General features: G+C 44.4%; 1 protein-coding gene and 1 long non-coding RNA gene across 5 annotated transcripts in view; one reads left to right on the forward strand and one right to left on the reverse strand.

The window, feature by feature from the left end:
• MFHAS1 (multifunctional ROCO family signaling regulator 1) overlaps positions 1-8,149 on the forward strand; it is a 108,354-nt gene extending 100,205 nt beyond the window's left edge. For 2 of the 4 annotated variants that reach the window (XR_012417040.1, XR_279676.5), the window contains one exon: positions 5,460-5,983. Coding sequence is in view for 2 of the 4 variants with exons in the window: in XM_045397887.3 (XP_045253822.2) it covers positions 5,460-5,608 (149 nt within the window). In the remaining 2 variants the exon portion in view is untranslated. Of the gene's footprint in view, positions 1-5,459 lie in introns of all 4 variants that reach the window. The other 2 variants (XM_005562624.4, XM_045397887.3) reach the window with 1 other exon arrangement.
• The window catches only part of LOC107130557 (uncharacterized), a 39,774-nt gene continuing 26,496 nt past the window's right edge, over positions 200-13,477 (reverse strand). Inside the window, exons 5-6 of the long non-coding RNA XR_006700296.3 lie at positions 10,013-10,056; positions 200-418 (exon numbers count right to left, since the gene is read on the reverse strand). This is a non-coding gene — a long non-coding RNA (uncharacterized lncRNA). The remainder of the gene's footprint in view (positions 419-10,012; positions 10,057-13,477) is intronic.

Raw genomic sequence — 13,477 nt, forward strand, 5'->3', positions numbered from 1 at the left:
TCCCACTGCCAGCCCCCTATTTCCTGGATGGTGGAGAGGAGCTGGAGCTGCTTGGAGAGCTCCTCCTTTAGAACTTCTTCATGGCAGCCTAATTAGACCCTAGATATTTCAGGGGTACTGAGCCTTGACATTAGGAGTCAAAACAGAGGGCAAACATATACTTCCGGTGGGCAAGGTAGGAAGCAAGTAGAACGCATAATCTTTTAAAGCTTTTATTCGTGAATTCCTGTCTCTGTCCAGCTACTCTTCAGGGTGAGACCGAATATTCCAGTTCCCAGGGAGCGTGAGCTTCTCTGGACAAATGACAGTTTGCTGGTTGCGTTTCATTCTCAGGGATCCTGCAGAATGCTTCTCTTTCTCCTTCCAAAGAGCTTTAGAGCAACTCCCTCCTCCACCAAACTGAAGACTCTTCGATAACCTGCCAGATAACCCAGTTTATCTACTGATTTTTGTGTAAAAGACCAAGAAAATTCAACAGGTCATCGTATGACAATGTTTTACCTTAAGGTATTACTGGAATGCGACCCACATTCTGACATGTGGTTTCTTAATGGACTGACCCTTGAATGTACAGGAAGTGGGCATGTGTTACTCTTGTTTCCTGGTGGTTGACGTTTCTCCTGCAGCAATACCGTATCTGTCTGTGCTCCGATATGTGGGGAGTGGTGGGAGTTCTGAGACTGAAGAAGGAAGTTCATTCTGATTTTGGCTGATCACGTATTATAGAATTACCAAAAAAAAAAAAAAAAAGGTGGGGGTGGTTTGAAAATTGTTGAGCTAAGCTTTCTCCTTTTTTAGGAAGTACTACTAATAATAGAGGGGAAGGCTGAGTTACTGCATTTCAAAATTCCCTTTTAAAATGTTGGATTATTGCCTATATACCGTAGAGTTCCCATTCAAGCAAGATCCCCACTAAATTCCAGTTACTTGCTGTTTGTAACTATTCTCAAAAGTACCGTGATGACTTTGCACAGGAATTTCGGCAGTAGCATCGTTTTGACATAAAGACATTTAAGACCAATTGCAGTTGCCTTTCATAAAAAGCAGGATGAAGTTTGTAGCCTTTATATCACCAAATAAACAGGCCATGTATGTCTACTAGCACACAAATTAGTATGAACTTGATAAAAGATTTTTAAAAAGCAATGGCATGAGATGAATTAGGCTTCGTCACAATGGAGAATTTTTCACTGACCGCAGAATTTTAAAATACAGAGGGTGAGGAAGGGATGGCGTTTGATAAGAAAAGGCCGCTTGTGGACGTTGCCTGTGGGGCATTTCACATCGATTTGCATTGATTTGTTTTGTTCTATGCAAGGAGTGAGACAGCTCTTTGCCTTGCTGTTTTAACAAGCTGGGAGGAATTGTGTTTCTTTAATTATTTAGTCTCCCATCAGCCACATTGATACTGGAATTTTTCCCTCTCTGCTTGGGTATCTTCATACTTTCTTGGAAAATTAAGTGGAAAAGATAGTGCTTCTTTTCCTTATGCCATCATTTTTACTGTACCCAAACTGTGACTTTAGGAGCACCAATTTTTAAGGGTAAGTCTCCGTGAAGCAGAGAGAATTTCTTAAATAGGTAAGGCCCTCTTGAGGACTCGGAGAGATTAGAGGGGATATGGGGGTGTTGGGATGAAGAGATTTTGGAGAGCAGGAATCCTAGACAAACCTTATACTTCTCTAGAATTAAGTTGCTTGTGGGAATTAGGAAGAAGGGAACTGCTTGATTCTTTTGCTTAATTTACTATGATATTGCATAGACAGTGATCTTAGATCCTTGTTCAAAAAAGGAAGTCATTTTTTAAAAATTTTACTATTATGCAGAAATCAAACATCAGGTGGGTCCACACCTTCAGGAACTACACAGGGAAGTACCGGGATGGTCACACGGAGGGAGAGGAAGGGACTGGGGGCATGAGGGGAAGAATGGGCAAGACCGGGTCGGCAGGTCTAGGACAGGCTCATCTGAATAATCTCAGTGGCCCTGGGGCAGAGGGGTTGCCTTAGTTGTCTGGCACCTGGCTCGGGGGCAGGTGGATGGTGGCCTACAGTGTGAGAGCCAGTAAAGGAGGTGTTCCGGGTGTGGTTTCAGGATTAGTTGGTTTGTATTTGAAGAGTGTACTCCGGGCAAGTTGTTTTACCATCTCTAGGAATTGGCTAATCCTGGGAGAGACAGTCCCTCCAGAGTCTGCAAGGCCCAGGATAGGAAAGCACCAGAATACAGAAAATAAAAGACATAGTTAATACAGCACGCCATGGCTTCAGTTTCAGCCTAAGCATCTCAGTACCTTGAGTTATAATTTCTTTGTTGCATCCCGAAAGGGCAGATTTCGATTCCCTAACCTGGGAGGACTCGGGGGCTGGGCGCCCCCTAGGCTGGCCCCTCCCTTCAACTCCAGACCTCTGTTTCCAGTGTCTCACCTGGCATCATCATCCCTGGATGTCCTGTAGGCCTCACAGGCGTGCAGCTGAATTTATTGCCTTCCTCCCCCAAAGTTCTTCCTCAATCTGTGACCTGTCTTTGGCAACGGGGTAGCTTTGCACCATCGGCCCCAAGCTAGGAGTCCGTGAGCCTCAATGCTTTCCTCTGCTTTCTTCCCTGTGTGTAGTAATTCTCCAACACCTTTTATCCCATCCCATCAGTGTCCTGACATGAATGAATTTGACCCATATCTTCAGCTCCAGCCTCGGGCTTCTTTCTAGGGCCTGACCCCCCACCCCAGCCACCACTTCCCCCATCTCTGCCAAGGTTCCTGTGACTGAGTGTCAGCTGGCTGCCTGCTCTCTTATCTTTTTGTCCTTCAAACCAACATTAATTATCTTTTAACATCAGACCCCATCATGTCTCTCCCTCTTCAAAAGCCTTGGATGGCTTCCTGGTGATAACAGGCTCAAGTTCAAACCTCCTGGCCATGGCTCACAAGGCCCTGCACAATCAGACCCCAGGCACTCTGCCAACACACAGGACACTCTCTTTCTGTGGGAGGTCAACCATGGTGGGCCCTGGCTACCTCTCAGTCCACTGGCTGGCTGCTGCCCTTCTCTCCTACCAGTGAAGGCCCATTGGTTGCTGAGGCCAAGATCATAGGTAACCTCCTCTGGGAAGCCACCACTAATCATCCTCACTGTAACCAGTCACTCTGTTCTTCACGTTTCCTCAGTACTTTTTTGTTTGTTTCAGACAGAGTCTCAGTCTGTCACCCAGGCTGTGGTGTAGTAGCACAATCTTGGTTCACTGCAACCTCCGCCTCCTGGGTTCAAGCGATTATCCTGCCTCAGCTCCCCGAGTAGCTGGGACTACAGGCATGCACCACCACACCCGGCTCATTTTTGCATTTTTAGTAGAGACAGGGTTTTGCCATATTGGCCAGGCTGATCTCAAACTCTTGATCTCAGTTGATCCGTCTGCCTCAGTCTTCCAAACACTGGGATTACAGGCATGAGCTGCTGCACCTGGCTCTCCTCAATACTTTTTATATACCTCTTTTGGTAATAATCTCATAGTATCTTGGCTACTTTTTACCTGTGGCTGTTTCATCACATCTGACCCATCCATTCAATAGATCTTTGTTGAGTAATTATCCTCTAGTAGGCATTGGGCCGGGTGTTGAGGATACATAAAGCACTAAAATCAGATCCTGCCCTCCAGAACCTAATAGCCTCTTTGGAGAAGATGAGAATCAAAGCCATAATCAGACAAACTTGTCAGAGTCTAATTATAATTGAAACATGGTACCTGCCATGATAGGTGTATGAACAGAGTCCCGTAAGCACAGGGAAGAAGGAACTCTACCAGGAAGAATGAGAAAAAGTTCTAGGAAGTCGTATTTGAGGTGGGTCTTGAGGGAGGAGGACAAGTTTATGGAGGTAGAGAGGTGGGGAGAAACAGAGAAGGCCGGTGATTTTGATGGTGGTTTTCTTTAAGTCCCAAATGTGGAAAAAGGCATAGATGTGAAACAATTTTCAAGCTGGTTGAACAATGGGATATTCCCTCTAGGTGCCCTTGATTAGGTATTCTTGTGTTTCTCAGTCTTACGTGTAGGCCGGGAGCAGACCGTCTGCATTTCCGAAGGTCTGTTAGATTCAGTGGGAAAATGTTTATGTAGCACATCTCTTCGTGAACCCAAAACTCACACCACCAAAGTTAGCTGCTGGGTTGAAACGTGTGTTTTTACACTGCCGTCCTTACAGTTAGGTTGATTATATTATTAGTTGAATTTGAGGCAGTTTTCAAAACGCTGTCTTCTGGGAGTTTACTATATGAATAGGCATTAAAAATATTCTTGTGGCAGAGTGCCGTAGAAATGTGAAATTCTTCCTAGGGCTCCAAATATCCAACTTCTCTTTTAGCTTTGGAGTCAGATCACCCTAGTGAAAGGCCTGGCTCTGCCACTCGCTAGTATGCACCCTTGGGGAAGTTATTTCACCTTTTGGAACCTTAGTTCCCTTCTCAGTAAGATGCTGATAAGACGGAGCTTACATGGTGGGATTGTCAGGAGTTGAAGATAAATAATGCGCTAGAGTGAACCACCTAACTCCTGGCATGTAGTTAGTAAATGAGAGGTTTTTGTTTTTCTTGGTTTGTTTGTTTTGGTGATGTCATTATTATCATGCTTGAACGAGCCCATGGCTGAATCCTGTAGGGACTGGAGAAGTGTTTAGGCAGATGCTGAATTATCAGTGTCCATGAAATCACTGTCTCCTAACGAGAGATGGGGGATTGCGGAAAACGAATCGTAACTCCTGTTTCCTTTCCTTTCAATGTCTTTGTGTATTTTATTGAAAGTTGCTTAAAAAAACACACACACACTTTACAAAACATTCCATCACGTGTCATTGTAGGGAAGCAAAAATGAGAAAAACACTTGATATTTTTCCTCTAACCATTTTACTGGAACTGAATGCCGCTTTGTTTATTTGCTGAGGCTGCAGTAGTCTCTTCATTCTATATTGATCAGACTCCAGATTTTCGTAGACAACTTAACGTATAACATTTTAAGTAAAATCATGCATTTTAGGTGGACAGACATCTCACTTTTTAGTATATATCCCTTCTCCTAGAGGATTATTTGGTGTGTGTCTATGTGTGACTGTGCGTGTTTATTGAAAGGAAACAGTTCCGTGGTTAGAGTTTTGGGTTGTTAATTAGAGGTCTAGTTAAGCTATAAAATTACAGTGGAATAAGTGGTGACAGCCAATTAGTACAGTTCCCTCTTTATAGCTGAACTGAGCTTAACACACCAACAGAAATGTTTGGCAAATAGACTGCTAAAATGACTCTTTCCTTTGTGGGGACATTAGTTGCCTGACATTTACATATTTATAATGAGTCCTAGAAGTAGAAATGAAAATATGTGAGAAAATAGATTTCTATCATCACTTCCTTTTCTTATTGAGGGTAGCATTGTCCAGTACCTTTTTGTCATCTCTGTGCTTTCTTCTTGTCCACCCATACAGGAAGAACGTTGGTGAAAAGCACAGAAACCAGTGATGTTTGTGGCTGTGGAATTTCCATGGAGAAAAGAGAGCATCTGAACACCTGGACCATTTTTTGCACCTGGCAGACCCTCTGCACTCCCCCCAGCGTGTTCTGTGAACTTGAGTGACAACGCGTGCTTGCAGGATGCTTTTTGGAAGATTGGGGAAGAGGTGGGGAGGGGGTGGGGGGGAAGCATGGGCGAGAAGATGGAGCAAATGTTTTACAACCTGAACCTCAGAACTGTGATCCTCCAAGGAGCGCGCTACTTGAAGAAAAGAAAAAAAAAAAAAAGTCGAATGGCTTCTCAGGGATTTTGTTTTCCGTGCACATATAAGCCATAGTTACAGTACAGGTGGCAGTATTTAGAGCACTCAGATTTCAGTTCTGTTAAATGTGAAAGAGGGATCGACTGACGTTCATTGCTGTTCCATAACTAGTGTAAAATATGTATATGTTTATCTTTATTTTTATAATATGCAAATACATTTAAATTTATACAGTTTGAAGCTTCTAGCGTTAGTTCACACTGGGTGCAATATTCTGCATGAGAACTGTGCCAAGATGGGGCTGATTTCTTATTTTAGTATAAGACTTTTTTGTTTTTTCTTTATTCTTTAATCCTCCTCAGCTTTTAAAAAAAAAAAAAAAACAAAAAAAAAACACTCTGTTAGCCCATGGATTGTTGGTTCATAGAGATTGCCAATAATCAGAAAGAACCTTAAATGTGCATTTAAGACCGTGTCCCTTCCCTTCTTTTCAATAAAGGTCCTGCCTATATAAATGATCGGGCACGCTGGTGGGAAATCCTTGCTTTCCACACGTCATTAGTGCCGGGCAGAGATGGGGCACACTCAGGGGCCAAAGAGGACAAAAAGTCCATGCAAAACTTGAGTCTTTTAATGGCTTAAGATAATCAGGAGTCAGTTCTGAATCTTACGAAGTGCTCTGCCTAATAAGTACCTTACTTAGCAGAGCACTTTGCAAACATTACTTACTAGCAGAGCTCTTTGCAGACCTTTCACATCTGGCTGTCAGACCTTAAGGTTGTGAATTTAGACTCCAGTTATGCTCACTGGAGAGCATAATCCCATATGGGTTATTTATAAATACAGAACCTCTGATTGGACAGTCTCCTGCCAAGAACTAGTAAAACCCTCGTTTTAAAATCTTCACGAGGTAAAACTTAAAAAGCAAACCAAACAAATTGCTCTCCATTCTCCTTTTAATTGGGCCAAACAGCATATGCTACAGTAGTAACACGTTTTTCGGAGAGTGTAAAAAACTCTGTTTACATTTGCCTCCTCCGTGGGTTGATTGAAAATGTATAAAACTGACTGCTTCTCGCCAGCGTCAGACAAAAAGAGTGAGTTGCTGGTACTCACTACTCTTTTACTTCTTTCGTCAAGTATTGACTCTTGGAAGGCCACAGTCTCAACATGTTTTTTAAAAGAAGTAACGAGCAAGCGGCTGCCCTGCTAGAAATCACACACCGATTTTTGTAGAATATTTTGTGCCCCAGGCGTTGATTTCACTGGCTCCAGAACCTGCAGTTCAGAGAATGATTTATTGTGATCATAAAAATCAAATGGGATCAGACTATGTTTGCATTTTTTTAGTACTTGAATAGGACACCTGAAGTTTGAGAGTTTGTTTTCTTTTAGAACACAGTCACACGATCTGGTGAATCCTTTTGTCACAGTTCTCGTGTGTGTGTGCGCGTCTGTGTGTGCGTGTGCATGTGTGTAAAACTGAATGGTAACGTCATTGCTTTTTGGACCATTGAATAGTTGGGCAGTAAGAGTTTTTTAATTGGCATGAGACAGTTCCTCAACTGTCAAATTAACCAACTTTGACCCATCTTTAGAAAAAGACTTATTTGTATGATTTTGGGCTAACTCCCGAGGGACCATATTAAATGATGAAAATGCTCCTTTTGGTGAAACACCCTGCAAAGTGTTTGCTGTTATGAACATAAACGCCCACATTCATAATATCTAATATTTTTGACAAGTGATGTTTTGTGCTGTCATCTGAACCCTAGAGAAGCAGTGTCAGAAGAAACCTTGGTGTCACACGTGTCTTAGCAAAAGGGTTACCATGATAGAGGGTCATGTGACCAAAAGATGCTCCAGAGAAGCTTGCGAATTTGTTTCAGGGTGGGAGGAGGGTTGGAGATAGAAAAATCACTCTGCTCTACAGGACTCTTCAGCTGTCTATGCAAGAAATTCTGTTTTCTCTTTCAACACCTGGAAAGACACAGCAGCCCACCGAGGCGACAGGCGATTCACTAAGCACAAGAGGAATGTTTTCTAAGCAAGGCGTCCCTTGCCTCTCAAACAAATGCCCTCCAAGTTTGTTAGGGTTTCTATTCCTGCAACTTGTGGTATCAAAACCACTTCCAGGAATTGTAAAGCACTGCCAAAATAAATGTTTTCCCCCTTCTAAGAAAAAAAAATAAAATGACAGTGCTCGTATTTGACACTTGTGTATTGGACTCTCTTTTGAATGAATAAAAAGGAAAGGGTTTGGTGTAATTCCTGATGGGGTGTGTGTTGTTTTTCATGCCATGATTTGTGAATTGTAATTGTGGTTTCCCATTTCGTTGTCGTAACTGGGCAGAAATTTAAAAAAAAAAAAAAAATCAATAAAAATACAAAGAAATGGTTAAGCAGTTGTATTCCCAGAGCTTCATTATTTCTGATTTTGTTCATTTTGTTTTTACTTTTAATTCTGTCAGTTAAGGAATGACTGTTTTATAGTTTTAGTTCTTAGTGGTACTGTTGGAGCTGTGGGAGGTGGGTGGTGGTAGCTCTCATCTGTTTGGTAGTTGGTCCCCGAAAGAGTCCCTGTTTTAAAACTGCCTCTGTTTTAAGGCTGAGGATGTAACTCTTGAATATCCGCTCTCTTAAATGTTTCTTTTTTTTTTTTTTTTTTTTCCAATGATCCACTATATTCCTAAGTCACAGCTGTTAAATTTCTGGTAGGTTTGGAAGTTCCCCTGATTTGTCTTTCAAAGGCTCTTAGCAGAAGTCCTACCACCACCTGCTACATATTGCCCCAGGGTGCCCTATTTGCAAACTGGAAGAGCAGGCCCCTCAGGTACCCGTCAGAGGATTTAGTCCTCCATATTGTTTAAAAGGCAAAGAGAAGTAAGGACCAAGGCCAGGGGGTTAACAGCAGTGAATCCATAACAGGTCTGCAGCAACCTCAATTCTTGCCTCCTCAGAATTCAACCAAGGGGCACAAGACAGCAGGAGAGACCCAGGCAAGTTTTAGGGCCGGAGGGAAAGTTTATTACAAAGCTTTAAAACAGGAACGAAAAGAAGTACACTTGGAAGAGGGCCAAGCAGGCGGCCTGAGAGATCAGGTGCACAGTTTGACCTTTGACCTGGGGTTTTATACGTTGGCATTTTTCCCGAGGCCTCCCCTGATTCTTCCCCTGGGGTCGGCTGTCCACATGTGCAGTGGCCTGTCAGCGCTTGGGAGGGGGCGCATGCGCAGTGAATTACTGGAGTTCTGCGCATGCTCACCTGAGGTTTTCTTCCCTTACTAGTTGAAGGTATAGGACCTTCTAGGTCCTATACCAGTTAAGCGCCGCCATTTTGCTTCTTAATGCGCATGCTTGAGCCCACTCACCCAGCTCCTGACCACTTACCTGAAAGCATCTGATCACCAGTTTTAGGTGTTTTCTATGTATTGGGAGCCTGCCTTTCCCTGGCACCGGCTGTAACCAATTATTATTTTAGAAACACAGTGTAACAACCACCTGACCTTCTCACCTGATGGTTGCTGGGGGGGTTTCTTCTGCCCTGCTCATGTCTGTCTGGCTACCTACTGTAACAAGAGGAGCCCTGCCCTGAAGACAGAGCAATACAGGGAAGAAGGGATTGCCTCAGACCGGGAGGGCCTCCCTGCAAGACTCCTGACAAGGCAGGTAGAGCCGTGGGGTGCCCAGAATTCAAAGCCACTTCTGCGGAGAGTACAGAGGAAACCATGAGGCAGTTAGAATTTCCAAAAGAGAAGTGTCACAAGAGGTGCATCCCACGTGGGAGAGGTGTGGCTCTACGGCTGCATCCAGCAACCCCAAGCACTCACTCTATGCCACTGCCTCCCTCTTCCTGGTGAAGGTCGTGCAATTGAGCACACATCAATTTGGGCCTTCTCTTTCTTCATCAAGAAACTGAGTTCTGAGCAGGCCACACGGAAGCAGGTGTCAGTGGTGACAATTAGAAGTGCATTACTTATCACATATGTCGTTCCCTTCTAAGGCAATTTCCCCCTTTTGTGAGCTTTTTGAAAGAACTTTCAGGTTCACTGAACTTTTGTAAACCAAAAGGTGACTGAGGCAGGTCTCAATCGATTTGAGGTTTATTTAGCCAAGATCAAGGACACTCCTGGGAAAAACACAGATCACAGAAGCATCTGTGGCCTGTGCTTTTTCCAAAGGGGTTTTGGGAACTTTGATATTTAAAAGGGAAAGAGCAAGCAAGAGGGAAAAATAGGGAGGGTAGGCAATGAGGCAGATGCTTACCTTCTTGTGAGGCTCTGATTAGCTTCAGTAAATTTACATTTTACCTGTGAAAAGAGGGAGTAGAGGAAAAAAGCAATTATGCATTGTCTCCAGCTCAGTAAATCTTCATTTTACACAAGATAAAGTTAACGTTTAAAGAGGGAGTAAAGGAAATAAGGCTGTGACATGAGATGGTGAAATTACAGCTGTCTGGGAACAGAAGGAACAGCAGTTTTTGTGTGACTCAGTTCCCACACTGAACTTTCCCTTTGCCATCCTGAGTTTGGGATTCCGAGATTCTATTTTCCTTTCACTCTTTGAATACAGAGTGCCTGACACATGGTGGCAGCTTCTGTGCCAAATTCAAATGCCCAGGGCTTCCTTTGCCCATGGCTGCCGGTGTCCCCCAGTGGAACTGGCAGTGACAAAGGCCGTCACCTGGTGGAAATGCTGCTGCTGCTGCCAAGTCGGAAGGGGGTGTGGAAGGACTGGACGGGCGGTTAGAAAATGATGACCTGAAGTGATCTGTGTTCGACGGCATGAGAAAATTCACCTGGAAACAGAAACCCTATTTGAATATTTGTAGCCTCTTTCAGGGAAGCAATACCTTCTTCATCTTTAAAAACTAGGAATATTTTTGAATGAAATGAATGTTATTCTAAATGCTGAGAGGAATTTAGACTGCGTCATGGAACATTTGTGTCTCCTGAGGTACAAATACATGCTCTCTTTAAAATGATTCTGAGATCCAATAGGAAATGCTGCATTCAAGAAAGCTTAAAAGAGGCCGGCACAGTGGCTCATGCCTGTAACTCCACCACTTTGGAAGGCTGAGGAGGAAGGATTGCTTGAAGTCAAGAGTTTGAGACCAAACTGGGCAACATGGTGAGATCCCCATCTCTACCAAAAAAATTTCTTTTAATCAGCCGGGCATGGTGGCATGCTTGTAGCCCCAGCTACTCAGGAAGCTGAGATGGGAGGATCGCTTGACCTCAGGAGTTTGAGGCCAGCCTGAGCAACACAGTGAGACCTCATTTCTACAAAAAAAAAAAAAAAAAGGGGGGCCAGGTGCGGTGGCTCACACTTGTAATCCCAGCACTTTGGGAGGCCAAGGTGGGTGAATCAGGAGGTCAGGAGATCAAGACCATCCTGGCTAACACGGTGAAACCCCGTCTCTACTGAAAAAAATACAAAAAAATTAGCCGGGCATGGTGGCGGACGCCTGTAGTCCCAGCTACTCGGGAGGCTGAGGCAGGAGAATGGCATGAACCTGGGAGGCGGAGCTTGCAGTGAGCCGAGATCGTGCCACTGTACTCCAGCCTGGGCAACAGAGCAAGACTCCATCTCAAAAAAAAAAAAAAAATAGCCAGGTGTGGTGGCACATGCCCCAGCTACTCAGGAGGCTGAAGCAAGAGGATCACTTGAGTCCAGTAGGTCGAGGCTGCAGTGAGCCATGATCACACCACTGCACTCCAGCCTGGACAACAGAATGAGACCCTGTCTCTAAAAAAGAAAAAGAAAGCTTAATAGAGTCTTTGCTGCAGGACTTTGAGAACCTTTTAGATACCAATGCAAAGTGTGAATCTCCAAAAGCTGAGAGAATGTGCAGCATTTTCATGTGTATCTGAGTGTGGAAGGAAGACACCTTTCCTCAGAGCCGTCTGGACATCCCCCAGACCAGCGTTTCCAAAGTAGGGCCATGTACTCCAATGCAATCTCAGGCATTCGTAATTGAGGCACAGATGGCATCAAATCATAATCACTTGTCTTTTGCATTATGTAGGAGGCAGCTAGGTGCCCTGACTCCTGCCTGCCTCTATTTGAATCCTGGCTATCCTGAGCCTCTCAAGGTCAGACAACCAGGTCCACACATGTTTGTGTCTTTCCACAGTGTCAGACTGGTATTGATGCTATTTCAATCACAGAAGCCACGAGCTACATAGAATTACCAAGGAGGCGAGTCTCCTTACTATAACCCATTCACTCAGTAGTCAAGCTGTGAGGGTCAAACCATTCCACAAGTCAGTCAACATTGCAAACCATACATAGTGTGGTATGCTTAATGGATATATAAATGTTATAGATTAAACATTCCACATCAAATAAAGTAAATTTTACATCAAGAGAGGCCGGGTGCAGGGGCTCACGTCTGTAATCCGAGCACATTGGGAAGCCAAGGCGGGCAGATCGCTTGAGGTCAGGAGTTTGAGACCAGCCTGGCCAATGTAGTGAAACCCTGTCTCTACTAAAAATACAAAAATTAGCCAGGTGTGGTGGTGTACACCTGTAACCCCAGCTACTTTGGAGGCTGAAGCTGGAGAATTGCTTGAACCTGAGAGGCAGAGGTTGCAGTGAGCCGAGATGGTGCCACTGCACTCCAGCCTGGGCGGCAGAGTGAGACTCCGTCTCAGCAACAACAACAACAATAAAAAATCAAGAGAAAAGGGATGAGGGAAAGGGTTAACCAGTTCAGGAAGAGCAATGTAGACAAAAAGAATGTCCTGGCTTTGTCCAGGCTGTCCATCAAGATCTTGCAAGGAAGAGTCTTTTATGTGGGCACAGACTTCAGAGGTGGATGCCAGGTGCTTATCACAAGTGACAGCAAGACAGTGTCTGTTAAGATGGCTGTTTTGAGCTGGCGAGGTCCTGCTCTCCAGAGTACTTTGGTGAGGACTGATAGTGGAAAAGTATGTCTGGTTTTGTCCTTATCTGGTTGGGTGCAGTGTCTGTTGATTAGGTGAACATCTGGTCCCTGTCGGCATGATGCCTTTTAAAATGTAAGATGGAGTCTTTTTCTAAGATGGAGTTGCTTATGTTAATGCTGCTTGATCCACTGCCTCTGCCATTTATTCTATCTTATACCTCAGAGTATTAGTCCGTTCTCACACTGCTATAAAGAAATACTTGGCTGGGCGCAGTGGCTTACGCCTGTAATCCCAGCATTTTGGGAGGTCAAGGCAGGTGGATTGCCTGAGGTCAGGAGTTCAAGACCAGCCTGGCCAACATGGTGAAACCCTGTCTCTACAAAAATACAAAAATTAGCCAGACATGATGGTGGGTAACTGTGATCCCAGCTACTCGGGAGGCTGAGGTGGGCGAACCGCTGGAACCCAGGAGGCAGAGGTTGCAGTGAGCCAAGATCGTGCTACTGCACTCCAGCCTGGGTGACAGAGAGAGACTATCTCAAAAAAAGAAAAAGAAAAAGAAATGCTTAAGACTGGGTGATTTATGAAGAAAGGAGGTTTGCTGGCTCACCGTTTTGCAGGCTGTACAGGAAGCTGATGGCTTCTGAGACCCCATGAAACTTTCAATCATGGCAGAAGATGAAAGGGAACCAGACACGTCTTATAGGACTGGAGTAGGAAGAAGCGGGGCGGGGGGCGCGGGGCTACACACTTAAACAACCAGATCTCGAAATAACTCACTCACTATGGCAAGAACAGCACCAAAGGGGAAATCCACCCCCATAATCCAGTCACCACCCGC

This window comes from Macaca fascicularis, chromosome 8 (assembly GCF_037993035.2).
Source record: "Macaca fascicularis isolate 582-1 chromosome 8, T2T-MFA8v1.1".
Lineage (NCBI taxonomy): Eukaryota > Metazoa > Chordata > Mammalia > Primates > Cercopithecidae > Macaca > Macaca fascicularis.